Source organism: Gamsiella multidivaricata (assembly GCF_025024155.1).
Source record: "Gamsiella multidivaricata strain RSA 2152 chromosome Unknown BC939scaffold_142, whole genome shotgun sequence".
In the NCBI taxonomy this organism is placed as follows: domain Eukaryota; kingdom Fungi; phylum Mortierellomycota; class Mortierellomycetes; order Mortierellales; family Mortierellaceae; genus Gamsiella; species Gamsiella multidivaricata.
This window is the reverse complement of record NW_026251850.1, coordinates 1-21,517: the sequence shown is the minus strand read 5'-3', so window position 1 is coordinate 21,517 and position 21,517 is coordinate 1. Positions and strand designations below refer to the sequence as shown.

At 49.1% G+C, this 21,517-nt stretch overlaps 10 protein-coding genes and 2 non-coding genes across 12 annotated transcripts; 6 read left to right on the top strand and 6 right to left on the bottom strand.

Annotated features, from left to right (window-relative positions):
* Positions 1–65: 65 nt before the first annotated feature.
* BC939DRAFT_470380 (uncharacterized protein) lies at positions 66–1,548 on the top strand. The gene is made up of 5 exons (XM_051558111.1): positions 66–272; positions 437–701; positions 815–834; positions 1,002–1,118; positions 1,225–1,548. Exons 1-5 carry the CDS (start codon positions 174–176, stop codon positions 1,291–1,293), a joined length of 570 nt encoding a protein of 189 aa, XP_051406168.1. The 5' UTR covers positions 66–173; the 3' UTR covers positions 1,294–1,548.
* Positions 1,549–2,610: 1,062 nt separating this feature from the next.
* BC939DRAFT_t191 lies at positions 2,611–2,683 on the top strand. The gene has a single exon. It is a non-coding gene; the product is annotated as a tRNA-Lys (tRNA).
* Positions 2,684–3,974: 1,291 nt separating this feature from the next.
* On the bottom strand, positions 3,975–5,935 carry BC939DRAFT_470373 (NADP-dependent oxidoreductase domain-containing protein). The gene is made up of 8 exons (XM_051558110.1): positions 5,839–5,935; positions 5,585–5,741; positions 5,261–5,491; positions 5,052–5,147; positions 4,875–4,961; positions 4,708–4,776; positions 4,583–4,599; positions 3,975–4,494 (listed from the first exon to the last, which is right to left on the bottom strand). Exons 1-8 carry the CDS (start codon positions 5,874–5,876, stop codon positions 4,173–4,175), a joined length of 1,017 nt encoding a protein of 338 aa, XP_051406167.1. The 5' UTR covers positions 5,877–5,935; the 3' UTR covers positions 3,975–4,172.
* A 397-nt stretch (positions 5,936–6,332) lies between these two features.
* BC939DRAFT_497657 (uncharacterized protein) lies at positions 6,333–7,003 on the top strand (the record flags this gene model as incomplete). Its single annotated transcript, XM_051559733.1, has 1 exon — positions 6,333–7,003. A coding segment is annotated over one exon (392 nt), but the record flags the coding sequence as incomplete, so codon positions are not given.
* BC939DRAFT_470370 (uncharacterized protein) lies at positions 6,999–7,679 on the top strand. Its single transcript, XM_051558109.1, has 2 exons — positions 6,999–7,140; positions 7,218–7,679. The coding sequence occupies exon 2, from the start codon at positions 7,450–7,452 to the stop codon at positions 7,645–7,647; it is 198 nt and encodes a 65-aa protein (XP_051406165.1). The 5' UTR covers positions 6,999–7,140; positions 7,218–7,449; the 3' UTR covers positions 7,648–7,679.
* A 210-nt stretch (positions 7,680–7,889) lies between these two features.
* On the bottom strand, positions 7,890–7,962 carry BC939DRAFT_t190. Its single transcript has one exon. It is a non-coding gene; the product is annotated as a tRNA-Lys (tRNA).
* A 2,387-nt stretch (positions 7,963–10,349) lies between these two features.
* Positions 10,350–10,951, top strand: BC939DRAFT_470368 (uncharacterized protein). Its single transcript, XM_051558108.1, has one exon. It carries the CDS (start codon positions 10,372–10,374, stop codon positions 10,849–10,851), a length of 480 nt encoding a protein of 159 aa, XP_051406164.1. The 5' UTR covers positions 10,350–10,371; the 3' UTR covers positions 10,852–10,951.
* A 422-nt stretch (positions 10,952–11,373) lies between these two features.
* On the bottom strand, positions 11,374–13,158 carry BC939DRAFT_470366 (fatty acid hydroxylase superfamily-domain-containing protein). Its single transcript, XM_051558107.1, has 3 exons — positions 12,649–13,158; positions 11,996–12,513; positions 11,374–11,895 (listed from the first exon to the last, which is right to left on the bottom strand). The coding sequence occupies exons 1-3, from the start codon at positions 12,877–12,879 to the stop codon at positions 11,466–11,468; spliced, it is 1,179 nt and encodes a 392-aa protein (XP_051406163.1). The 5' UTR covers positions 12,880–13,158; the 3' UTR covers positions 11,374–11,465.
* On the bottom strand, positions 13,136–16,305 carry BC939DRAFT_533832 (ribonuclease H-like domain-containing protein). The gene is made up of 6 exons (XM_051561717.1): positions 16,041–16,305; positions 15,498–15,924; positions 15,017–15,400; positions 14,804–14,928; positions 13,673–14,710; positions 13,136–13,488 (listed from the first exon to the last, which is right to left on the bottom strand). The coding sequence occupies exons 1-6, from the start codon at positions 16,135–16,137 to the stop codon at positions 13,307–13,309; spliced, it is 2,253 nt and encodes a 750-aa protein (XP_051406162.1). The 5' UTR covers positions 16,138–16,305; the 3' UTR covers positions 13,136–13,306.
* A 335-nt stretch (positions 16,306–16,640) lies between these two features.
* Positions 16,641–18,078, top strand: BC939DRAFT_488358 (uncharacterized protein). The gene is made up of 2 exons (XM_051559374.1): positions 16,641–16,943; positions 17,066–18,078. The coding sequence occupies exons 1-2, from the start codon at positions 16,839–16,841 to the stop codon at positions 18,068–18,070; spliced, it is 1,110 nt and encodes a 369-aa protein (XP_051406161.1). The 5' UTR covers positions 16,641–16,838; the 3' UTR covers positions 18,071–18,078.
* A 99-nt stretch (positions 18,079–18,177) lies between these two features.
* On the bottom strand, positions 18,178–20,655 carry BC939DRAFT_470359 (cation efflux family-domain-containing protein). Its single transcript, XM_051558106.1, has 4 exons — positions 20,224–20,655; positions 19,930–20,077; positions 19,130–19,805; positions 18,178–19,027 (listed from the first exon to the last, which is right to left on the bottom strand). Exons 1-4 carry the CDS (start codon positions 20,395–20,397, stop codon positions 18,364–18,366), a joined length of 1,662 nt encoding a protein of 553 aa, XP_051406160.1. The 5' UTR covers positions 20,398–20,655; the 3' UTR covers positions 18,178–18,363.
* BC939DRAFT_65304 (uncharacterized protein) lies at positions 20,165–21,007 on the bottom strand. The gene has a single exon (XM_051561805.1). The coding sequence runs from the start codon at positions 20,908–20,910 to the stop codon at positions 20,401–20,403; it is 510 nt and encodes a 169-aa protein (XP_051406159.1). The 5' UTR covers positions 20,911–21,007; the 3' UTR covers positions 20,165–20,400.
* Positions 21,008–21,517: the final 510 nt, after the last annotated feature.

The window sequence follows — 21,517 nt, the reverse complement described above, 5'->3', positions numbered from 1 at the left end:
ATTCCCTTTCCTTCTGTCCCTCATTCCTTCAAGGCAAGAGAAAGAGACACCGCGACGACAACAGCAGCGACAACGACAACGACAACGACCTGTTCAGCCTACACAGCACTCAGGGAACGATAAAAGGCGACTAACAGAAAAGATCACATAGGGCAGAAGACTCCGAGGTTGTGATGCTCAGCTCAATTGGAAAGATGCTCAGTGGACGCAGCGCAGAGGCTGAAGGCAGCAATGAGAGTCCCGGAGAGACAACGAAAAGTGAAGTCTCTGAGGCATGTACCACCACACGCGCAGGATGAAGACAGAGAACGATATTCGTCGTTTCACTTCATTTCATTCCATTTTTATTTTGCAAAGCCCTGTTCCTCTGGCAACCCCCACTCTTACACCTTACATATTCTACATATACCTTTTTCTTTTTTTTTGAACCTGATAGGCACTGGTGGACGAGTTCTTCAAGGCGATCCAAGACCAGGATACCGAGAGCGTGCGTCGGCTGCTGGTTGATCACAAGACAGACCTGACGACGACGAGGGTTCGACAGAAACCTGCAACGGGTGTTGGATTCCCTGCAGAAGTTGAGAGGGATGCGTATACGCTGTTGGGAGCGTATTTGGGGCCCATGACTGGGCTGCAGTATGCGATCCTGACAGGGAAGGATGATATTGCGAAGGATATCCTGGACGCGACTTTTGAACAGGGTAAGTGAACATGTATGTGTATATGAAGTGGGAAATGAGGTAATGTCAGTGCAGATCGACTAACCCTGTGGGGAGAGGAAATTTTATTTTTTGTGGATGGCGTGGAATGATAGATATCGATGCGAGGTTTGGGGTAAGACGTTGCTTGCTTTCGAGCTCGGCGAAACAACTACAGCTGAATCATAATTATTGACGCTCTTATTGCCTCTGTATTCGCTTTCCTCTCTCTCTCTCCCTCTCTCTCTCTCTCTTTCTCGGCATCCTTCATTGTCTCCTATCCTCCTATCCCCACCCCCTCAGAACGGAAACACGGCACTGCATCTGGCGGTTCTGTTGGGCGCCTCAACCATGGTCTCAGCTTTGGTTGAGCGCGGTGCAGATATCACGCTCAAGAACAAGCGCGGATATACTGTGCTGGTATGGATTACACGCACGAAAAGCACCCAGTAGATGAAATTGTAATGCCTCACGCCGAGAATCCCATCGCCAACAGCTCTGTTTTTTTTGCTTTTTGAATCTGTAGGACATGTCAGACAATCCAGGTATTTTGGACCTTTTGAAAGCGGGAGGCATGCAGGAGGAGGAAGAATAGGACTCATATACTCTCTTGAGCAAATCGCATGGAATATAGCAGAGCATTCGGAGGCAGGGACTGAGAGGCGCTACTGCCAACAATGTTATCGACACCCTGGAATGATTGACCGGAAGGAGTACGTGTAATAGAAGGCGAGATGATTCTTAGGCGAAACGACAACGTAACTCGATGGACGATAATAGTACACTTTTTCCAAGATGCAATAAAGAAACGCGTCCAGATGAGACATTGCGGGCTAGGCCTTAAAGACGCAGAAATATGAAGTTGGGGCTGGCACCGATAGTAATATTCAGGCTATGTCAAAAACTAAACTGCAATGGCAGCATTAAATTGGAGGCGCATGCTCTAGTTATGGACCTGATGGACCTGCCAGAGCTATGAACGAACATGGCTCTCGAGTTTGGTTACAAAGTGTATGTGTTTGCGCCTCCAGCTGCAGACGAATGTAGTCGCGCCCCCAGCTGCAAACAAATGTAGTCGCGCCCCCAGCTACAAACGAATACGTTTGCGCCTCCGGCTGCTGGGAAGGAAAATGTGGTACAGAACAAAGTGTCCCTGCGCCTCCAGTCTACGAGAGCTTGCCCTCGCAAACTCCTGACCGTCTATAAAACCAGCGTGATCCTGCATCCCATTCCTAGTTCCTCAGTACACATTCCACGGACTTGTATACCTCGCCTATCACCACAGACGAGTCAGCAACATGCCTCAATCTGCCATGTTTCTAGCTCTTCAGTCCCAGGGGCCACTCACCTCGCTCTCAAGCCCAACAAGTACTTGCGCTTGCAGAGAGTGAGCTGAGTGGCCCCGGAGGATAGCGCGACCAGCACGACGATGCTTGCAAGGACGACCTGCAGATTCTCCTTTGGACGCCCCCTTCGAGCCTTATTGAGCACCGGACCCTGAGACGACAGCAGAGCCAGAGCAGCGGGGATGTGTGGTCCACACATGATCTTCATTGCTTCTGTCTACACGTTTCTGGGGCTCCAGGTGAGGCAGGGGGCTGAAGAAGGAGGAAGGGGAATACAAATATCTGCCGGTCAACATGTCCTTGCAGGGACAATGAACACCCCTTTTATGTCAAAAGAAAACTTGGGAGGATTGTGGAGGGGGAGAGGGGGACCCGAGCTTTTCTCTGCGACGACTGTCTGGTGTTGTGCCTAATGCGCCTGTGCCCATGTTGCTATCTTTTTTTTTTTTTTTTTTTTGATGCGGCGGCCAAACCAGATCTCTAAGTGCATGTTTTTCCCTAAATGCACAATCACGTGCAGGATCTGCATTCGGACTCATCAAGGTCCCAGAACAGGGGTCCTCAACGCCCGGCTAGCTCAATCGGTAGAGCGTCAGACTCTTAATCTGAAGGCTGTGGGTTCGACCCCCACGTTGGGCGCTCTCCTTTTTACGAGTTTTTTACTTTCCTTTTGCTCTTCGAATGTTCGTAGGAAATCCATTTGCCATATTTAGAAGTCCATGTAGCTAGCTTAGCCTGAAAACAGTGAAAAGCGAGCTTATGGCCCAACCAAGGATAAACCTATTGGCAATCCACCCTGTATTACATGGGGTTAGCACGCTACCTCAGAGTTCCATTCTTTATCTTTTCCATTGGGCTCTTTGCGCGCGGCGGGTGCCGTAAGGTCGCTCTGTGCTATAAGCAAAGAAAAAAAAATTGTTTGGTGTCATAAAAATCCTTAAAACAGGATTTTCTTTCTTTCGCGTATGTGTTGAGGTTGTAAATAGAGCTGACTGAAGTGTCGGTGGTAAAGTTCATGGGAGCTGAGTTTTTTTGCGTGGTTCTGGTGCTAATTCCATGTAACACAGGGTGGGTTGCCTGTGTTCATACGGCAGCTGCTTCATGAGAAGATCTGTTGCCTACGCTCAGGATCCCGCTCCTTCCATGTTTGAAAGCTCTCGGTATTCCTTCTACACCTGTAACCCCATTGTAGGCTGTAAAATTCGCGGTCAGCTTCCTTTATCGCGTATCCGGGATTACTCATAGGCTGGAGACCCTCTTTCAGGCAGATACAGCTTTGAAATTGAAGCCTAGGATGGTCGCTTCGATCTCAAGGTTTTGGTGTCCCTCGCTCATTATTGGCAATGTGCGCATTCATCAATACATCCACCCAGAGGTTGGCCAATGGCCTTATTTTGTGCACTTCTTCAGACCGGATCCGGAAAGCTGTAAGTGTGCTACGAAAAATATGCCTTCGTCGCGCGATAGCAGAAGAACGTATTTGATTGGGAATTATTTATATTCAGCACTAGCTACGGAACCAACTATTCTTCGAGGCCGGTCAAAGATATGGAGGAAGACATGAAGGAGTATAACCTGACTTTGGTTGAGTCCACTCTTCGTTGGATGACACACCATTATGGATTGCGTGACCATGACGGTATCGTTGTCGGCGCCTCCACATCGAAGCATCTTGAGAGCAACCGAGCAATCTCAAAGACTTGGAAATGGGCCCGCTGCCAAAGGAGGCTCTTGACGCGTTTGATGACACTTGGGGACACGTCAAAGCAGCCTGCCTTCCTTTGAGACTGTTGACGATACTGTTGACTCGGCGTAAACTAGAAAGTGACAAGGGAGAGGCGGGAGATGAATCGTTCGTGTGTGTGCAGCTGGCCGATGTCATTCACGCGATTGACTCTATGCTTCACCGATTATTGTGCGCGCGCCATACACAATTATATTGGCATCACGCGTTTTGAAACAGTTGAATGCGCCTCCGTTCTCTAGACAAAGGATGCACAATTCATTTGCTTCTAATATTCTGTAAAGCAAGCAATACAACGCGTAAACGTGGTGATAGAGTTTATTCATGAGCACATTTTGATGTTCATAGAGTGAGCTACGTACGCGCTCCTTTGGTTTCCACCTCTCACTTCAGATAAGCAGTGGAAGAAACTGAAGCAGGGGTCTTGAAGTACGATGGGCATGCGACCTTGACGTGTTCCCAGGCCTCGTCAAAGGCATCGAGCACCTCCTTTGGCAGAGGCCCCTTCTTCAAATCCTTAAGGTTATCCTCGAGATGGCTCATCGAAGAGGCGCCAATAATGATGGCGTCGTTGGGGCCCAAACCAGAATGATGTGTCATCCAACGGAGAGCGGACTCAATCAGTGTCAAGTTGTGCTCCTTTGTGATCTTCTCCATGCTCTTGACCGCCTCAAAGAAAAGCTGATTCCAGTAACGCTCACGATAGCTATTGTCAGGACGAAATATAGTCTTGTTAATTGTGTTTAAATTTTGTCGCTTTCAAAAGGCTGTACGGATCTTCAAGCCGAACTTACATCTGTCCAAATCCAGTCTAGAAAAGATGTTGATGAGCGGACGACGGACAAAAGGAGATATTATTATCTCGATTTGTTCGATGATGGATACATGTTATTAATGCAGGGTAGAGCGCCATGATTACCTTGAGGTCAAAGCGGCCACCGTCAGTTTCCTTCTCAAAGTTGTATCTTCCTGAGAGAAGACCACCAGCCTAGAGATTATTACAACCGTATGACAAAAAAAAAAGAGTCAGACTCATATCGTAAGAAATAACTTCTTCCACCAGCACATCATATACTACCGACTTACAATAGGGTTGTAGGCGTAAAAGGCGATGCCAAGTGCCTTCAAGCATGGAAGAAGCTCGCGAACAACATCTCTTGTGATCACATTGTACTATAAAATGATATTGATATCATATTAGTAATCGACCATAGCACATTAGATCCACAAATTGAAGAGTGAGAGGTCGAAAACGCTGCATACCATTCCCTGATAGACCGTTGGAAGGACATAGCCGTGCTGCTTGCAAAGTTGGTGGATAAATGTTACTTGCCACGCTGCGTAGTTGGACAATCCAAACTAAGAGCGTGCAACAAATAACGCAAACAAATTGATGGTTAGTGCGCAGCTCGTGAATTTTTCCGTCAGATTCTTTGAGACAGTCGCCTACAGCCCCAGCACAAAATACGTACCCTCTCGAAGAGACCCTCCCTGTAGAGCTCGTCCACAGCCTTGATAGTTTCTTCAAATGGAGTGGTGTAGTCAGGGGCATGTAGGTAAAAAATATCGACCTTCTTGGCATTTAGAGCCGCCAAAGATTCTCTAAATGTCTTCTTGAGAAGCTCCGACCCATGGGCCTTAGGCGCAGTTGGCCAAACTTTCGTCGCGACTTTGAATGAGTCCAGTTGAAGCTGCCCCAAAGCCTAAGAGATTGTAAAAATATTGTTTGAGTATTGTAGCTCGTCGCGGATGTGATCAATCGCGATATATTTCAGTGAAGTGGGTCTTGAACGTACGGTCTCGGTATCGCCATTGCAGTATAGTCTAGCAGTGTCGACTTCAACATGTCCGTGAGCGTGGAAGCTGTCCAGAAAAAGCCTGATATTCTCGACGCCACGGACTCGGACAGTGCTGGTAGTCTCGTTTGTTCCCTCGAGACCAAAGGTCATTGTTCTAAGTATCAATTTTTCATCAAGCGGGCAGGCGATGGTCAGAACATGCTCGAGGTACTTTTTCTCACGGCTAACAATGAATTGAAGACGAGGCCTACCCAAGCACAATCTTGGGGGTGTTGATGTTGCCGGACATGTCGATGTTACACTTGTAATACTAGTGGGTAGATAGAGAAGTGGGATGAGAAATTGACAAAAAGCGAAGAAAGAAATATATACCAATGCATCTGCGCAGTTCAAGAGACGCAGCAACCTGAGCCACCAGCCTTATCACTGTGGATCGGCTCCGCTTTGGTGGTGAGGACAACGGTAGTAGATCTTTCCTAGTTAGTCTGATAGATTCACAGAGTCAATTGACTCGAGAGACAAATTGTTATAAAAAAAATGAGCCACCAATCTTATCTGACAACTCATCCGGATATCCATTTGCCGCGTTGAGCATGCAGGTCAATTCCCGCAAGGAGTCCATGTAGCCCGTTCTGGCCTACTAATACCTTTCTGTATTCGCATCTTAAAAATATATTCGAGCACCTATTAGCAGATTTCCTCTCAAGGCACAGAGCACGTATTCGTGAATACCTCGCCCTTCAGCCTTATCCTTACACCTTCAGTCACCCTTCTCAATCTTCTCTCTACCTTGAGCTCCTTTCTCGCGTCATCCTATCAGCCACCTTCACGGTATCCTTCGCATGCCCCTTATCATCATACATCTCATGCCCCCACCACTATACCATACATGAGAGGCACTCCACCGGGTATGATGATGCCATCTCTAACTCCATCGCCGCGACTTTTGCAACTGTTGCAACCTGCGCAGTCTATTCAACCTGCCCAGCCTGTTCAACCTGTTCAACCTGTTCAACCTACCCAACCTGCCCAATCTGCAACGAAATCGGCGTCTTCACAGGGAACAAAGGAACTGAAAAAATCCTTTTGGACGACCCCAAGGATGGTTACATTGGTGAACTGGCTTGTCGATCATGATAACCACAGAAGACTTAACCCCGTTCGTCCAACACCCGGCAAAAGAGCAGGCCATGTGCGCAAGAAGATTGCCAGCTTTATCAACGAGCAAGATAACACCAACTGAGATGCAGAGCAAGTCAAGTCCAAGATTCAATATGCAAAAAAGAGGTATATGGAGGCGAGGAATCTAGCGAAATCGACTGAAGGAAATACGGACAACGACACCCTTCGCGGCAGGATGTTGGCACTTTGCCCGGACTATGATCGATTCCATACAGTATATGCTGGAAGTCTTTCACTTGACCCTCCACGTCCTGTGCAATCCAGCGACTACACAGAGAGCCATGCCTTCGATAGCAATACTGAATCTGACGACAGTAGTGAGAATGGAAGTGTTTTCGCTGGCGCGAATGCTGAAAGCGATACAGTTAAGGGTATGTTCCACTTTTATTTGTGCGACGATTTCCAAACACTCTGCACATTCACTAACCGCACCCTATTCTTTTGATAGATTTAGAAGATCAAGCGGTGCGCGAGGGCAGAACGAGGCCGACAAAGAAGCGTCGAAGAGCCAACGAGTCCAGTGCTACAATGATGCTCGATGTCATCAACAGTCTCAAGCAGGCAAATCGGCTAAACCAGTCAAATCATGCCAACCATTTAAACCACGGTTGGTTTGAGAAGGAGAAGAAAGCCTTGCGCAAAAAGAAGCCTTGGAACCGAAGAAGAAGGCACATCAGGAGATGGTGGATTTTAATAAGGAACTCTTAAAAGAACAGGCAGTAACACTCAGTTGCGAGCTGGCGGCTTTCAGGCGCGAGAAGGAATTATTTGGCGCCAAGAAGGAATACTGGGACACAAGGTACGAGGATTTACTATGCGAGAACGTGAGGTTGAAAGCAGAACTTAAATATTTAGGCAAGAAATATCCATGGTTATAAAGGGACTGAGCGATCGAACAACTTGAATAAAATGGTTTATTGTTGTCTATCATCTTCGAGCGTTTTGAGGTACCACGACTTTCACCAGGTACAGTGCAACACCATAGTATGCCCCTAGCACTTGCAGCAAATGATCCGACGGAGCCGGCATATACTATCAGACAAAGCCCTCCTCGCGCTGCGTGATGAATACACCTGGACCGCTTTCGTGCAGACCAATAAAAAACTCGTAAAAAGGAGAGCGCCCAACGTGGGGGTCGAACCCACAGCCTTCAGATTAAGAGTCTGACGCTCTACCGATTGAGCTAGCCGGGCGTTGAGGACCCCTGTTCTGGGACCTTGATGAGTCCGAATGCAGATCCTGCACGTGATTGTGCATTTAGGGAAAAACATGCACTTAGAGATCTGGTTTGGCCGCCGCATCAAAAAAAAAAAAAAAAAAAAGATAGCAACATGGGCACAGGCGCATTAGGCACAACACCAGACAGTCGTCGCAGAGAAAAGCTCGGGTCCCCCTCTCCCCCTCCACAATCCTCCCAAGTTTTCTTTTGACATAAAAGGGGTGTTCATTGTCCCTGCAAGGACATGTTGACCGGCAGATATTTGTATTCCCCTTCCTCCTTCTTCAGCCCCCTGCCTCACCTGGAGCCCCAGAAACGTGTAGACAGAAGCAATGAAGATCATGTGTGGACCACACATCCCCGCTGCTCTGGCTCTGCTGTCGTCTCAGGGTCCGGTGCTCAATAAGGCTCGAAGGGGGCGTCCAAAGGAGAATCTGCAGGTCGTCCTTGCAAGCATCGTCGTGCTGGTCGCGCTATCCTCCGGGGCCACTCAGCTCACTCTCTGCAAGCGCAAGTACTTGTTGGGCTTGAGAGCGAGGTGAGTGGCCCCTGGGACTGAAGAGCTAGAAACATGGCAGATTGAGGCATGTTGCTGACTCGTCTGTGGTGATAGGCGAGGTATACAAGTCCGTGGAATGTGTACTGAGGAACTAGGAATGGGATGCAGGATCACGCTGGTTTTATAGACGGTCAGGAGTTTGCGAGGGCAAGCTCTCGTAGACTGGAGGCGCAGGGACACTTTGTTCTGTACCACATTTTCCTTCCCAGCAGCCGGAGGCGCAAACGTATTCGTTTGTAGCTGGGGGCGCGACTACATTTGTTTGCAGCTGGGGGCGCGACTACATTCGTCTGCAGCTGGAGGCGCAAACACATACACTTTGTAACCAAACTCGAGAGCCATGTTCGTTCATAGCTCTGGCAGGTCCATCAGGTCCAATGTATATCAAGTGAAGGAGCGAATACCTATCGTTCACATTCTGCGCCGCATGGTTTCTGATCCTTGAGCCGGAGCCTAAAACCGCTACGTAATCTGTCCAGTCCGAAGGGTCCTCTTCTAGTCAAGATCAGGAGCCAATATGAATTTTATCGTTCAAAATTACCTTGCCCTAGATGTGGTATGTGCGCGCGAGATTTAGCGCTACAGAAATTACGCTCTGTGAAATGCAACCCTACTGGTAACCGTAGCCCGTATCAAGGGAATGGGGTGACAGTTACCTTTGTAACGTCTGGAAATCAAAAGCAGACACAATATGCTGAGAGAATTGTCTTGTGCTTTTTTCGCGAAGGTTGGATCAGCAAGAAACTGCAGTTGGTTCCATTAAGAACATACAGTCCGTGTTCGCATCCTCTGAAATTTTTCAGACGATGCGAACACGGACTGTAGTGGTACTATCGACTTCCTATATCATCAGATCTGCTAAACATTTTTGTCGTGCGAATTTCTAAAGTTTTTGGAATAAGCAGAGCGAATAAATAAAGCGAGTATCCAGGTCGGACTCTATTCGGCCTTGCTATTACCAGCCGTAAGTCAGTGATGAACGCCACGTAATGTATTGGGATAGCGTTCCATTCTAACGTGCCCATGTCGAATATCTTATTTTTATCCAGAGAGTCAGACCGATGAGGATAAGTATATCGATATTGAAGGTATCGATGAGGCTTTGGAGGAGAAAGGCGCCAATATGAGATGCGAGGGGAACATAGGAGACACTGCATCGTCGCCATGACCGATGAATATCGTTCATCCAAGATGTGTATCTTTTGCTTCCGCCAGGTCCGTCGAGCCCGGTTCCGTCGCGTCATAAAGGGCAAGATCAAGATGGTGGAGTGCTCGCTAGAGGCGCTAGAACAAACCATTCAGGATAAACAAAGGGCCACCATTGTTTAGTGATATCATTAAAAGAAAAGCAAGAAGATAGATAGATAATAAAAACAACTGTACTGTAGGGTCCCAGAACAAAGGGTCAACAACATAGGAGACCAGTTACTGAGCATACGCGACATTTAGTGGTCGAAGAAGGGTGTACAACCCCCGTCCCTACTCTTGCTGACACTGCGTGTGAAAGCCAGCTGTGGCAGGGTGTACCAAGATATTGTTGTACGGAGTGGTAAGGTAGTCAGTGTGTTTAGTTCAAAAGGGCAACGTCAATATATGTTCATCAAAGTGTTTCTTGGGACCAGGAGCAAATGCTGTCTTTTTTTATTTTCTTTATTGACGCCAGCTCCCCAGACGCATAGGCGTACCAAAAGCTACCTAGAGATAGCTAACAAACGGCCCCGCACTAAACTTACAACTCTTCGCCTCTACTAGCCACGCTGTTGCTCTCCTCCAGTATTTTGATTATAAAAAAAGTTATCATTGTCCAATTTTTTGAGTGGTAGAATGATATATTATTTATTATGTGTTATAGACATATTGGTACAGAGTGGGAGTAAGGTAATTACAGGTGATTTTTTGTTGACATGGGGCACTAGGACTACGTCTAGTACACAGCCGCCGTCTGTGGAGGATAACGGTGCTGCCTTCTCTTCATCGAGAACATCGCTCCTAACGCCGCAAGCTTCGACCCATTGTGATGACCATTGTGCACGCGGTTATGTCCCACTCCCGCAACCGGAGCACCCGTTACCACAGGTTCATGATGTCTGCGCGATGAGAAGAATCCCCTTCGTTGAGGCTGCGCCACGACAACCTGTTCACGAGGGCGGCGTGAGAAGAGTCCACCGGCACGTCCTGGCCCTCGGGACGCGTATTGGGTTCTGGATCCATGAACTGGAGCTGGAGCTGCCATGGGAACAGCGGCGCCTGGTGCGGCGTGATGGTGGTGATTATGGTGGTAGGGACGTTGACCGGGGGGGGTGAAGATAGTTCTGAGACGATCCATTGCAGACGGTTTGTAATAGACCTGTTGAGGGGCAGGGCGACGCTGAAAAAGTGGCATGGTTGTAATATGTTTGAAGATTGATAGATTGATGAGAGACATTTCAGGGTCTGTCCTTGGCTTTTATATCGAGAACAATGGTTCCAGCAGCTGATGACGCAGTATCGTAATGATCCGTTCTTTGGCCCGGCTTAAGAGTGCGTTCATTAGCAGCTATGAGCCGTTGAACGGTGGTCGTTGCTTGTTCTACCAACCAGTCTAAGGAAAAACAAGAGGGCATGCCCTCGCCGTCATCGGAATGCCTGCAATGCCAATAAAAGAACGATCATTACGCAGGGTCCAAACTCAATTTGGATTAGAGGTGTGCGCCTCAGACTGAACTTTCAGGATCACATACGCGTCATTCTAAATTACCACGCTTACTGAAAAAAAATAGGACACAGACCATTTTGTCTGCGCCGTGTCATCTGTTCCAGAACATCATCATTATGAGCCTCACAGTCCATAGCACAACATGCATCATATTAATTTTATTTGTAGATTTGTAGAGTAATTGTATAGTACGTACAGAGCATGGGATATGCTGTCGCATTGATCAGAGTGCCCCGCCCTGTCCCTTGCCCGAGACAAACCCATTATCGGCTTGAGCACGCGTTAAGAGCCGCTCACGCAACTCAGTTCTACCTCTGACCCTATTGTCAAGATAGACACCCCTGCTCTCTCGCGACTCTAGCTGCATATCGACCTCATCCTCCTCAAAACTGTCGTTCCCGCTATTGTTCCCACTGCTATGAACATCCTCGTCCCTGGTGCGAGTTGAGCTGGCGATGGAGCTCTTGGAAAGCGTAGCTGGAGTAGCCTTGGAATTGAAATCCCGAGCTGCGGCCTTGCGCTCCCGCTTCTTTCGAACAATCTCGTTGGCTTCCTCGCGCGACATGTGTGTGCCAAAAATGTGGTCCCACATTGTACCAAACGGTTGTGAATAGTTGTTTTTGATCCCATAATGTTGGTGGTGAATATCATGGCTTTTGAAATGCAGAGGTAGATTGTTTAAAAAGAAGGGTTGTTAGCATAAGCTCGGGGGCTTGAATATCAGGATGAAATCGAAGAAACAGGTCGACTTACTAGTCTGCATTGTTACTAAAGACTTTCTGCAGCGGGTTAAATGGCAGACTGTACCCACAATGATCATCCAGTGTCTTCAGAGTCGAGAACGAAAAAAACGCGAACGCTCCACGATTCCCCATTCCCGAGACCAAGAACGCCAGACTAGCACCGACGCTGTCCATCAGAAAGCCCTCGAATGGATGATTATAAAGTGCTCCGAAGGCGTAGGTCACATAGAGTCGATGATGACGTGAGTGGAAGTGTCGGTAGAGGAAGGGTACAACGTGAAAGAGCCGATGAAGAAAGTACTGCCAGGTGTCGAGCACAGTCATCGCGACTGTGAAGCGTCCAAGGGGTTCGAGGCAGTAGTAGAAGACCTGAGCGGTCGTTTTGATAATCGAAAGAGAGACGAGAGATTGTAGTCCGGCCAAGGAAAGGAGCGAAGTGATCCATGTCTGGTATCTGGCTAGACTGAACTCGTCGTCAAAGACTACGTCCGAGTCGTCTGCAAGCACGACAATGAATCCCAGCGCAGTCTATCAAACGAAGATGGGATGTCAAAGTTTGTTTAGTCAAGGATGATTCACGATGGGTTACAGGAGTAAGCTTCGGCACATTGGTTTTGCGTAGAATTGCTCCCCAATCCAAAATTAACCATAACAAGCCTTTACCTGAAGAAGCTGTTGAATAACAACAGCCTTGATGACCTCTGGTAGCGAGACCCTGTTCCTAGTCTCTTCCTCCTTGGTATGGATACGGTATTTCTCAAACCAAGGGAACTCTTGGACAGACACCCAATGAAAAAGGAGTGAATAGGTCCAGTAGACGATGATCGGCAGCAGGAGGGCCAGGGACTGGTCCGAGATGAAGGAGAACAGCGGGGTCTGCACCGTAAGCGCCATTGTGGATACTGGCTGTCAGGGGTAAGGCGTATGATATGTGATATGTGTGTACAGTCGATCTGATAAAAAATCCAAACTTGGGCGTATGATAAGTCGACGTTGGACAGGAGCGGATGGGAGTCAAGACAAGGATGGGAGCGGAAGAGCATGAAGAAGGAAGTAGAGAAAAAGAGAGGGAAGGGAAAGAGCGACAGGATCAAGGGACAATCTCCCTCCCCGGCTCCCGGTACCTCTGCTGCCGCGTGTTTATGTTTGAGTGAGTGGGATATGGAACACGGTCGTCCTTTTTTGGGTTTCCATTCGCAAGCGGACACCGGTTTATTATGCAAATCGCATACGTTTGTTTAAAAAATTAAAAATGGCATGATCATCCAAAAGAAGGAAAGGGACAGGGATGGACAACAGCAGCAATGAATAGCCCGCCGTGCTACTTCTCGTCAACTGCATCCTCGTCCTCGCGCTGCTTCCTCTTCGTTCCAGCAGTTGCTACACTTGCATCGTCGCTGGCCTTGCTACTGTTGTCTGTAGTAGATGCAGCAATGACATTGATACTAGATCCATCGCTGGTCCTCGGTGAGCTCGCGCTGGTGGTTAATGATGAAGATAGTACTAAAATCGAAGGCGTTAGAAGTGTATTTAGTGTATTTTTCTCAATTGAGACGCAATGGCCCGCTGTTCCGGATATGTATCTCCACGACACAGAGCAGCCACTGAACCCAGAACCAGGAACAAAAAGGACAGAGAGTGTTCCACACCACACATTCATTTTTTTTTTCTTTTCGCATCCGATTACCTTGTGGTGAGTCTTGCGGCGTCGATGCTCCGTTCACTCGGATGGGCCTCTTTGGAAAGCGTACGTTGGGGTCCCTTCCCGACTGCGCCTGCTGCTGCTGCTGCTGCTGCTGCTGCGAGTACAGTAAATGACGTTGCTGTCGCTCCAGCTCCTCCCTTTCATCGTACCAGGCCCTCCACGAAACAACTTCGATATCAGCAGCCTCTGGCACAATGCCCGCATCGCGCCCCTTCACCGCCGCACCCCCGCCTCCCACACACAATGGATTCACATATGCCTCGCCCAGACGCCCCAGGGGCAACGGTGTCGGTTCATACGGCTCCCCCGAGGACTCCTCTCCTTCCGAAGCCGGCGCGCGTTGACTAAGTTGAATCCATGCACTCGTCGTATCCATCCAGTTGAACCGGAAAGGGTTGTACGACGCGAACAGGTGGAACAGTGTCGACGTCTCAAAGTTCGAGGGGATATTTTTGAGCAGGTAGCTCCATGGTCGCTCCTCAGGCTCCTGATCTGGGCCAGCGAGATTCATGACAGGAATATCCGATCGCATGATATGCAGTAAGTTGTAATAATTCTTCAGCTCCTCTGTCTCCAAGATGTCCTTCGTCGGGTTGTCCATGATAACACGCTTCCGCTTCTCCAAAAGCGCATCCTTTTCCATTTCCGTCTCTGACACTTCACCCTCTTCTTCCTCATCCACATCATCTGCGGCGACCAGGGGCTTGGATTTCAATGCTCCGCTGGTTGACTCGGGGGCATCGCCCTGTGCATTGTCCAAGTCTACATCCTCCAGCCTTCGCTTTTTCCGCGTGTGTTCGTCATCCCCAGAAGATAGCCTCTCGCGTTCCTTGAGAATATAACCAGCAAAGCGAAGGAACGCCTGGCCGGTGATATAGGCATCGTAGCCGGCCTCGTGGTATTTGATCTCATTATTCGTGTCCTTGGTCGCTGACTTGGCTGCTACTCCATCCACTGAGTCATTCTCTGCATCTGATACTGAAGCATCCGCTTGGTACCGACTAAAGTCCTTTGCTATGACTATAAATATGTCCAAGCGGAGTAAAGAATTGTCATTAGTTGAGCATGCCAGGTTCGGATGTAGGCTTGAATATATCTAATCGTCCTCCATACCGATCTTGGGGCCGACTGTGGCAAACGGTGCTTTTTGTACGCATTCAGAAACAGTCTCAAGTCCTGTATTACTCAGCAGAGGGCTAAGCAGAGAATGTCCTGCCAGGTGCTTTGTATCAATGATTCTAAGAAGTGAAGATTGGGTTTGGCGTGAGAGTCATATTAAGAGCTACAAGATGCGAAGCCAGTATAGGATATGCGCCAATAACTTACAAATTCCACTCAAGCATCACGGCTCGTTTCCAGTCATCCAAATCCAGTGGCAGATCCCAGAGAAATTGCTGGGTGATTTGCATCAAATCCAAGAAGCAGTTGTGCCCGATCAAGGGCTTGCGCGCGTCCGAAATCGTATCCAGCACACGGCGAAGGTTGAGCATTGGTGCTTTTACCACTTTGGCCTCCTCCTGCTGCTGGCGAATTTCATCCGTCAATCGCTGAATCGTCATAGTCCGTGCTTGAGAATTTGGGGTTGCATGAAGCTCATCGTTGAAGTCCGAGCGCAGTATCTGATAGACCAATCTTCGGAAGAAACTGTTGGGTGCACTGATGGTCAAAGTTGTCTCAGTCGAGTTCTCAAACCAGCCCCTGATCTTGACGCTATCCACAGTACATTTACCATTAGAGTAAATCAGCACCGAAACTCCATAACCATATCAACCAAAAGGTAGCAAACAACATCAAGATGAAACCTTACACTGTGGATGTGATAAATTCTCGATTGCGGTCGTCAATTGGGATATTATTGGCTGTCGAGGTGGTCGTCGCAAGCACCGCAGTTTTCTCTTTCTTTCGGACGATATAGGTTTCTTCCTCCTGCCGTGTGAGGTACGGAATACCATGGCGAATCCATTTGTTGAAATCGAAGCCGTTGCTCAGCAGGAATTCCAAACTAGAGCTCTGACACTTGAAGAACCGCTCGCCCGACCTGTTGACGTCAGAGCTGGCGGGGAAGCATGGAAAATTGAATGGCCGTGCTTCATACCCGCCTGCTTCCTCAGACCAGGTGAAGGTGCAGACTCCCAATTGAATGACAAGGAAGTTTGAAGCACTGATAGAGATTTTGGAATAGCGGGACGCAAGACTGTCCTGATACTTTGGGACATTGGCGGGGGAAGCGAGCCCTGTGTGTGAAGTGACGGGAGCTGGGGTCAGTTTGATGTTCCTAGCAACAGACACAGCCCAGCATGACTCCCGAGCATAGGTTCGAGACACTGCTGCTTCTCAGTTTGTTATGTACCTGTCATCTCCGTATCCACGGCAACAAAGTCGCACTCCGCAATGGCCTTTTGCAACAGCGGCAGCTTGGTCTCGAAATCGTCCTTCAAGATCTCCATTTGGTTAGTCTGTCCGGGTGTACCTGGTTGTCAGTCAGTCTGTTGGTATTGTTTGTCTGTTCTCTGGTGGCGGTGGAGGACTCCTGGGGATGAGGACTGAACAGAGAGCTGATGTGAACGATGAGGAGGACTGAACAAGACAGAAAACGCGATGTGCACGCCCTGACCATATCCTTTTGTTGATCTTTCGTGACGGTGTAACACTATCTAAAAAAAAAAAAAAAAAAAAAAAAAAGACGCGTTACAACCACTTGATACGCGTTTTGCGCGTTGAAATGGTCTACGCCTGGGCCACATCTGTATCCATCCTTAGACTTTGCCGCAGCAACATGCCCAGCGTCGCGTTTGCCCCAACACTACATACGCGATAAGCTCATGGGGGATAGATCGGCTATACGTCTATTTGAAAGCTGACGAAGCTCCTCAAGGTTCCAGCTCGATCCGAGACATGTATGAGAAAAAAAACGGTCTCTCGGGCAATAGCACACCCCGACACACCAGCACACCTCTTCTTTTGCTCCATTTCTTTGCCCAACAGCTTTCAACCTCCCTCTTCGCCACCATCTCCTCATTTTATATCAATTGCTGCTTCTCTTGCTTACACCTGGACGCTGCTCTATCACTCTACTTCCCTTCTTCAATCTTTAATAAATAATAGTTCTTCTCGCATCGTTTACCTTATCACATACACTTCTCAAAGGATGGGGGCCGATTATTATGCGATCCTGGGCGTGTCCAAGGATGCGGACGACAGCCAGATCAAAAAAGCCTACCGCAAACTGGCACTCAAGTATCATCCAGACAAGGTACTCTTTCGATGCCGCGCTTCCAATTGACCTCAAACGAGTCATTGGCGGAGACACTGTTAAACAAATAAAAAGAATAGTAGCTGACGATAACTGTGTGGTTTGTACTTCTAACTATATAGAATACTGCAGAAGAGGCCAAGAAAAAGTTTCACGACATCTCAGAGGCCTACGAGGTTCTGAGCGACAAGGACAAGCGGGCTATCTATGACCAGTATGGCGAGGAAGGTCTCAAGGGTGGTGCCGGCCCTGGTGGTCCCGAGGGCGGATTCCCCGGCGGTGCAGGTGGATTCCCAGGAGGATTCAGCGGTGGATTCCCTGGTGGCGGTAGCGGACGCACCTTTACATTCACATCCGGAGGACCCGGTGGCGGCAGCGGTGGATTCAGGCCCACGGATGCCGAGGACATCTTCAAGCAGTTTTTTGCATCCTTTGGTGGTGGCGCTGGTGGCGCCACTGCAGAAAGTATGGGTGACGACAACGATATGGGAGGATATGGCGGCGCTAGTATGAGGGGCATGCCAATGGGTGATATGGGCGGTATGGGAGGTCGTGGCCGTCCGCGTCGTCCGCAAGCTGCTCCGGAGCAGCCCCCACCACTAGAGCGACCCTTGGCCGTTTCGCTCGAGGATCTACAAAAGGGCGTCACCAAACGGTTGAAGGTCACACGAAAGGTGAGCAGCGGCTCTGGCCGAACTCCGGACAAGATCCTGAGCATCGATGTCAAGCCTGGATGGAAGGCCGGCACGAAGGTCAAGTTCCCTCGCGAGGGCGACGAATTCCCGAACGGCGGTATCCAAGATATTGTCTTTACATTGGAAGAGAAACCACACCCTATATTTAGGCGAGAAGGAAATGATCTGATGATGAACTTGGAGCTCACGCTGCTCGAAGCACTGACTGGATTCTCAAAGGCTGTTAAAACGCTCGATGGGAAGACACTTCCTGTCTCTGCCAGTAGTTCCAGGATCATCAGCCCTGGACAGGAGGAGCGGTTTCCCGGCGAAGGCATGCCGATTTCGAAGAAGCCTGGGCAGAAGGGCGATCTCATTGTCAAGTATGTCGTCAAGTTCCCCGCTAGTCTCACCACAGCACAAAGGGACGGTCTGAAGAAACTGCTCTCTTAGGCAACAGCAACAGCAACAGCGGCAACGACGACCGAGTGAGGGAGATAGGATTTCTACATATGACTGCTGCGATGAAATAAAGACACGACAACTGGTTTTTTCAAGAAGGTCTTTATTTTAAAATAAATGCAATCTATAGTACTTTCTGCGTCTTGTAATGTAGGAATGGGAATGAATAGAGAGATACAGAGAGGAAGAGAAACTCTTTCTCGCCTCTATTAAATTAAGAATGAACTAGGCAACAAAGGTATGAGGCGACGCGGTACCGGATTCTTAGAGCACATTCGTCACCTCTACCGCTTCACAGGAGCGGTGCAGCAGCGTCCTACGTCGCAGGCTTGCTCGCCATCGATACAGAGGAGTGCGCAGTTTGATTCGTCCACAGCAGTCTGTTCTTCTGGCGTAAGAATTAGGACGCTGGCGTTGGATCCAGCAGCCGAAGTGCTTGCTCCGACAGTACCGTGCCCAGGGGAGCTTGGTCGAGCCATAGATCCGCTTGGGAGAAACTCTTCGCTTTGAGCACCGAGAGAAGTTGCGCGGCTGCTCAAATCACTTACAGAAAGCAGGCCATTGGCGTCATCGTCCAAGGAGGCGTTGCGGAGTCGCAGACCGTTCTTGGCATTGGCAATCTGGAAGAGGTGCGGGTTCATACTAGGGAATTCGGGCTGAATGGTCGTGGAATGGACACCGGCGCGATGCATGATAGTCTTGACAGCCCTCGAGACCGTCGTAAAGGCTTCCTGATTTGCGACGAGGACATGCAGTGAGGCAACCATCTTGATGTTGGTAAGCTGCCAGATATGCAGGTCGTGGATCGAGATCACACCTGGAATGGCCTTGATTTCCTTGCGGATCTCCTCGATTTCAACACCAACAGGAACGCCCTGCAGTAGGATAAAGGATGCAGATCGGACCAAGGGAACAGCCGAGTGGATGATGATCGCCGTAATCAACAGACTATGGCGCGGAATAGCAATAAAAAAAAATGAGTCGGAGTTATATAATACAAAAATCGAGGACATTGACCGCCACTTCAGCGCTAATTGCTTGCCATCGTACCTGATAATGGGATCAAAATAGAATCTCCACGAAAAATTGGTCAACCAGATAATGAGAGCGGTGAAGATCACCCCAACTGAACCAAGCGCGTCGCCCAAAACATGCACGAATATGCCTCGCATGTTAAGATCTTCACCAGAGGGCATTTTCCCCTTCTTGCCCTCAGTCCCATGGCTGTGATGATCGTGGCCAGCATGATCGTTGTGGTGGGCCTTTTCGTGAGCGTGGTTGTGATTGTCATGGTCTTCAGCATCCATGCTCACGACAACGGCATTGGGGCGATGCCTGTCGGAACTGACTGCATCCTCTCTTTCGAACCGCTCATCGTCCTCGAGTTGTTTCTGGACATCTAGGACAGCCTGCTGAAGATTCTGCAGGTTGACCTCCTTCAGAGGAGAGATCATTTCGAGGGACGATTGGTAGCGGAGACTAGGACGACGGTCGATGGATTGCCTTTCTGGGTCAGCGCCCTCGCGGTTGCTTAGAGCAGCCGATGGAGGGACAGGAACGTCGTCAGTGGTCTGTTTCTCGTTCGCTTTGGCCTTCTTGGCGTGGCTATGACCATGGCTATGGCTGTGACCATGTCCTGAATGGTCGTGGAAGAGGACCAGACCGAACAGATTGCAGGCAAGACCAATACCACCGACGATCAAGACCAGCTTTGGATCCTCAATATCTGTTTAGTTTGAATGGAAAGGGAGCAATTACCGAGTTAAACAACAGCTGTAGAACATTCAGGCACATTCGTACAGTTGCAAGTGCCCGAAATACTCCGTGGCACAATGTTTCAAACAACCTACCCTCGGGCTTGAAGAACCGCTCAATAGCATCCAGAATGATAGAGAAGCACAGGGCCAAAAGGAAAACGCCGTTGTAGAGCGCACCGAGCAGTTCGGCTCTCTGCCATCCATAGGATAACGTGGGCTGCCACTCGGTTTTTGCAGCCAACTAAATGTCGTCATGATCAGGTTGTTGGTTCAGGTAAATACGCATTCCATTAACATGCCCGAAATGGCAACCCCATGCAAAGTAAAAAAGACGCTGCCCTTGTCTGTCAAATGAGGCGAGCGACTGCTGCGAAACAAAATACATACCCGGATGGCATAGAGGGCAATGATCTGGGAAAGCACGTCCGACAGCATGTGGAAGGCATCGGCAATGAGCGCGAGGGAGCCGGTCTTGTAGCCGACGATGATCTCGGCCAGGAAGACGACGATATTGAGTCCCAGGAGCAGGATGATGCGCCCGGAGCGAGTGAGAAGTGGCATTGGCTAGGGGAGCAATTGGAGGATTGCGGCTTGGGCTTTACGGTGTGAAGTCGCTGGAGGAGGATGAGGAATGAGCAAGGGAGATGGGATGAATGAGCAGCTGGAGCAGGACAAGGGAGGGGAGTGCTTGGAATGCGAAGAAGGGGAAGCTGCCAGGCCAGAGAGTGTGGAAGGGAGAGGGAAGAAAGGAGGTGTGCACTTCACTTGGTGGGCTGAAATAGCACACACATGAAGATAGCGCACCACCGCCAGGGATTCATCCCTGTGCCCGCGCAGGCCTCCGGCCCTCCGACCATGACCAGTTGCTGCTGCTGCTGCTTCAAAGACTGACAGGCGTCGAGTAAACAAAGCCGCGCGCAGCTTGTCAAAAGGCCAGCGTCCACCAATGAGAAAAAGGGCGCATTTTTGACAAGGTGCATCCGCAAACCTTATTTTGAATAGGCTCCCCTCTGTCTGGCCCACGACCAAAGAATGACGATACCCAACATCACTGGCTCTGGTGGAGAGAGACATTTTCTAAAGGAACCTTCGACATCTCGGGCAGTCTAGTTGCCTCTGCGCCATCCAGGTTGATGGCCATAGGAGGAGATGCCGCAAACACCAATCCAACCATATCCCTGAGAAGATAGCCTGTAGTCTTCTTTTTTTTTTTTTTTGGAGTAATCCATTTGACAATCCATCCAGAAATCTATCTGCCATATTTTGAGCATGCAAGTAGAAAGTCCATGTAACTCGCTTAGGATGAAAATTGAGCCTGTGGCCTAACCAATAATTTCCCTGTGCTCGCACGAGCACCAGCTTCAAGAGTGGAGAGAAGGGGAGGGAAGGGGGTTGCCACTCTTATTTGACAACCCCCCTAGTTTAACAGTCCCATTTTGCATACTATTTATTCCTTGGCAACCCATGCGCGTTGCCCAATAGCGCGTCGCGTTTTCATGGGCCTAACGACGCATCCTCGTGACCTGCTGTGTATAGATGGATAGTCCTCAAGTGCGCTAAGATCCAGTATGTGCCTTATGTGTTGGGACGGAGTATAGAGGTGTAATTCCAGCTGTGTGGATGAGAAGTGCCAGACTATATCAACGTGTACAGTGTATGATTCCAAGCAAGCATAGTTTAT

Excerpts from the sequence above, each read along its gene's own strand:
- BC939DRAFT_470373 (XM_051558110.1), bottom strand. The coding sequence starts at position 5,876 with ATGTCCGGCAACATCAACACCCCCAAGATTGTGCTTGG. Across the intron at positions 4,962-5,051 it reads CAACGGTCTATCAGGGAATG|TACAATGTGATCACAAGAGA; the intron begins GTATGCAGCGTT and ends ATCATTTTATAG. Across the intron at positions 4,777-4,874 it reads TTTACGCCTACAACCCTATT|GCTGGTGGTCTTCTCTCAGG; the intron begins GTAAGTCGGTAG and ends AATAATCTCTAG.
- BC939DRAFT_533832 (XM_051561717.1), bottom strand. The coding sequence starts at position 16,137 with ATGGAGATCTTGAAGGACGATTTCGAGACCAAGCTGCCGCTGTTGCAA. Across the intron at positions 15,925-16,040 it reads CGTGGATACGGAGATGACAG|GGCTCGCTTCCCCCGCCAAT; the intron begins GTACATAACAAA and ends CTTCACACACAG. Across the intron at positions 14,929-15,016 it reads GTGATGCTTGAGTGGAATTT|AATCATTGATACAAAGCACC; the intron begins GTAAGTTATTGG and ends TTCACTTCTTAG.
- BC939DRAFT_470368 (XM_051558108.1), top strand. The coding sequence starts at position 10,372 with ATGATATATTATTTATTATGTGTTATAGACATATTGGTACAGAGTGGG.
- BC939DRAFT_488358 (XM_051559374.1), top strand. The coding sequence starts at position 16,839 with ATGGGGGCCGATTATTATGCGATCCTGGGCGTGTCCAAGGATGCGGAC. Across the intron at positions 16,944-17,065 it reads TCAAGTATCATCCAGACAAG|AATACTGCAGAAGAGGCCAA; the intron begins GTACTCTTTCGA and ends CTAACTATATAG.
- BC939DRAFT_470366 (XM_051558107.1), bottom strand. The coding sequence starts at position 12,879 with ATGGCGCTTACGGTGCAGACCCCGCTGTTCTCCTTCATCTCGGACCAG. Across the intron at positions 12,514-12,648 it reads TTATTCAACAGCTTCTTCAG|ACTGCGCTGGGATTCATTGT; the intron begins GTAAAGGCTTGT and ends TTCGTTTGATAG. Across the intron at positions 11,896-11,995 it reads TTTAGTAACAATGCAGACTA|CCATGATATTCACCACCAAC; the intron begins GTAAGTCGACCT and ends GCATTTCAAAAG.
- BC939DRAFT_470370 (XM_051558109.1), top strand. The coding sequence starts at position 7,450 with ATGGTGGATTTTAATAAGGAACTCTTAAAAGAACAGGCAGTAACACTC.
- BC939DRAFT_470380 (XM_051558111.1), top strand. The coding sequence starts at position 174 with ATGCTCAGCTCAATTGGAAAGATGCTCAGTGGACGCAGCGCAGAGGCT. Across the intron at positions 702-814 it reads GGACGCGACTTTTGAACAGG|ATATCGATGCGAGGTTTGGG; the intron begins GTAAGTGAACAT and ends GTGGAATGATAG. Across the intron at positions 1,119-1,224 it reads AGCGCGGATATACTGTGCTG|GACATGTCAGACAATCCAGG; the intron begins GTATGGATTACA and ends TTGAATCTGTAG.
- BC939DRAFT_65304 (XM_051561805.1), bottom strand. The coding sequence starts at position 20,910 with ATGTCTCTCTCCACCAGAGCCAGTGATGTTGGGTATCGTCATTCTTTG.
- BC939DRAFT_470359 (XM_051558106.1), bottom strand. The coding sequence starts at position 20,397 with ATGCCACTTCTCACTCGCTCCGGGCGCATCATCCTGCTCCTGGGACTC. Across the intron at positions 20,078-20,223 it reads TTGCCCTCTATGCCATCCGG|TTGGCTGCAAAAACCGAGTG; the intron begins GTATGTATTTTG and ends GACGACATTTAG. Across the intron at positions 19,028-19,129 it reads TATTTTGATCCCATTATCAG|TCTGTTGATTACGGCGATCA; the intron begins GTACGATGGCAA and ends TCCGCGCCATAG.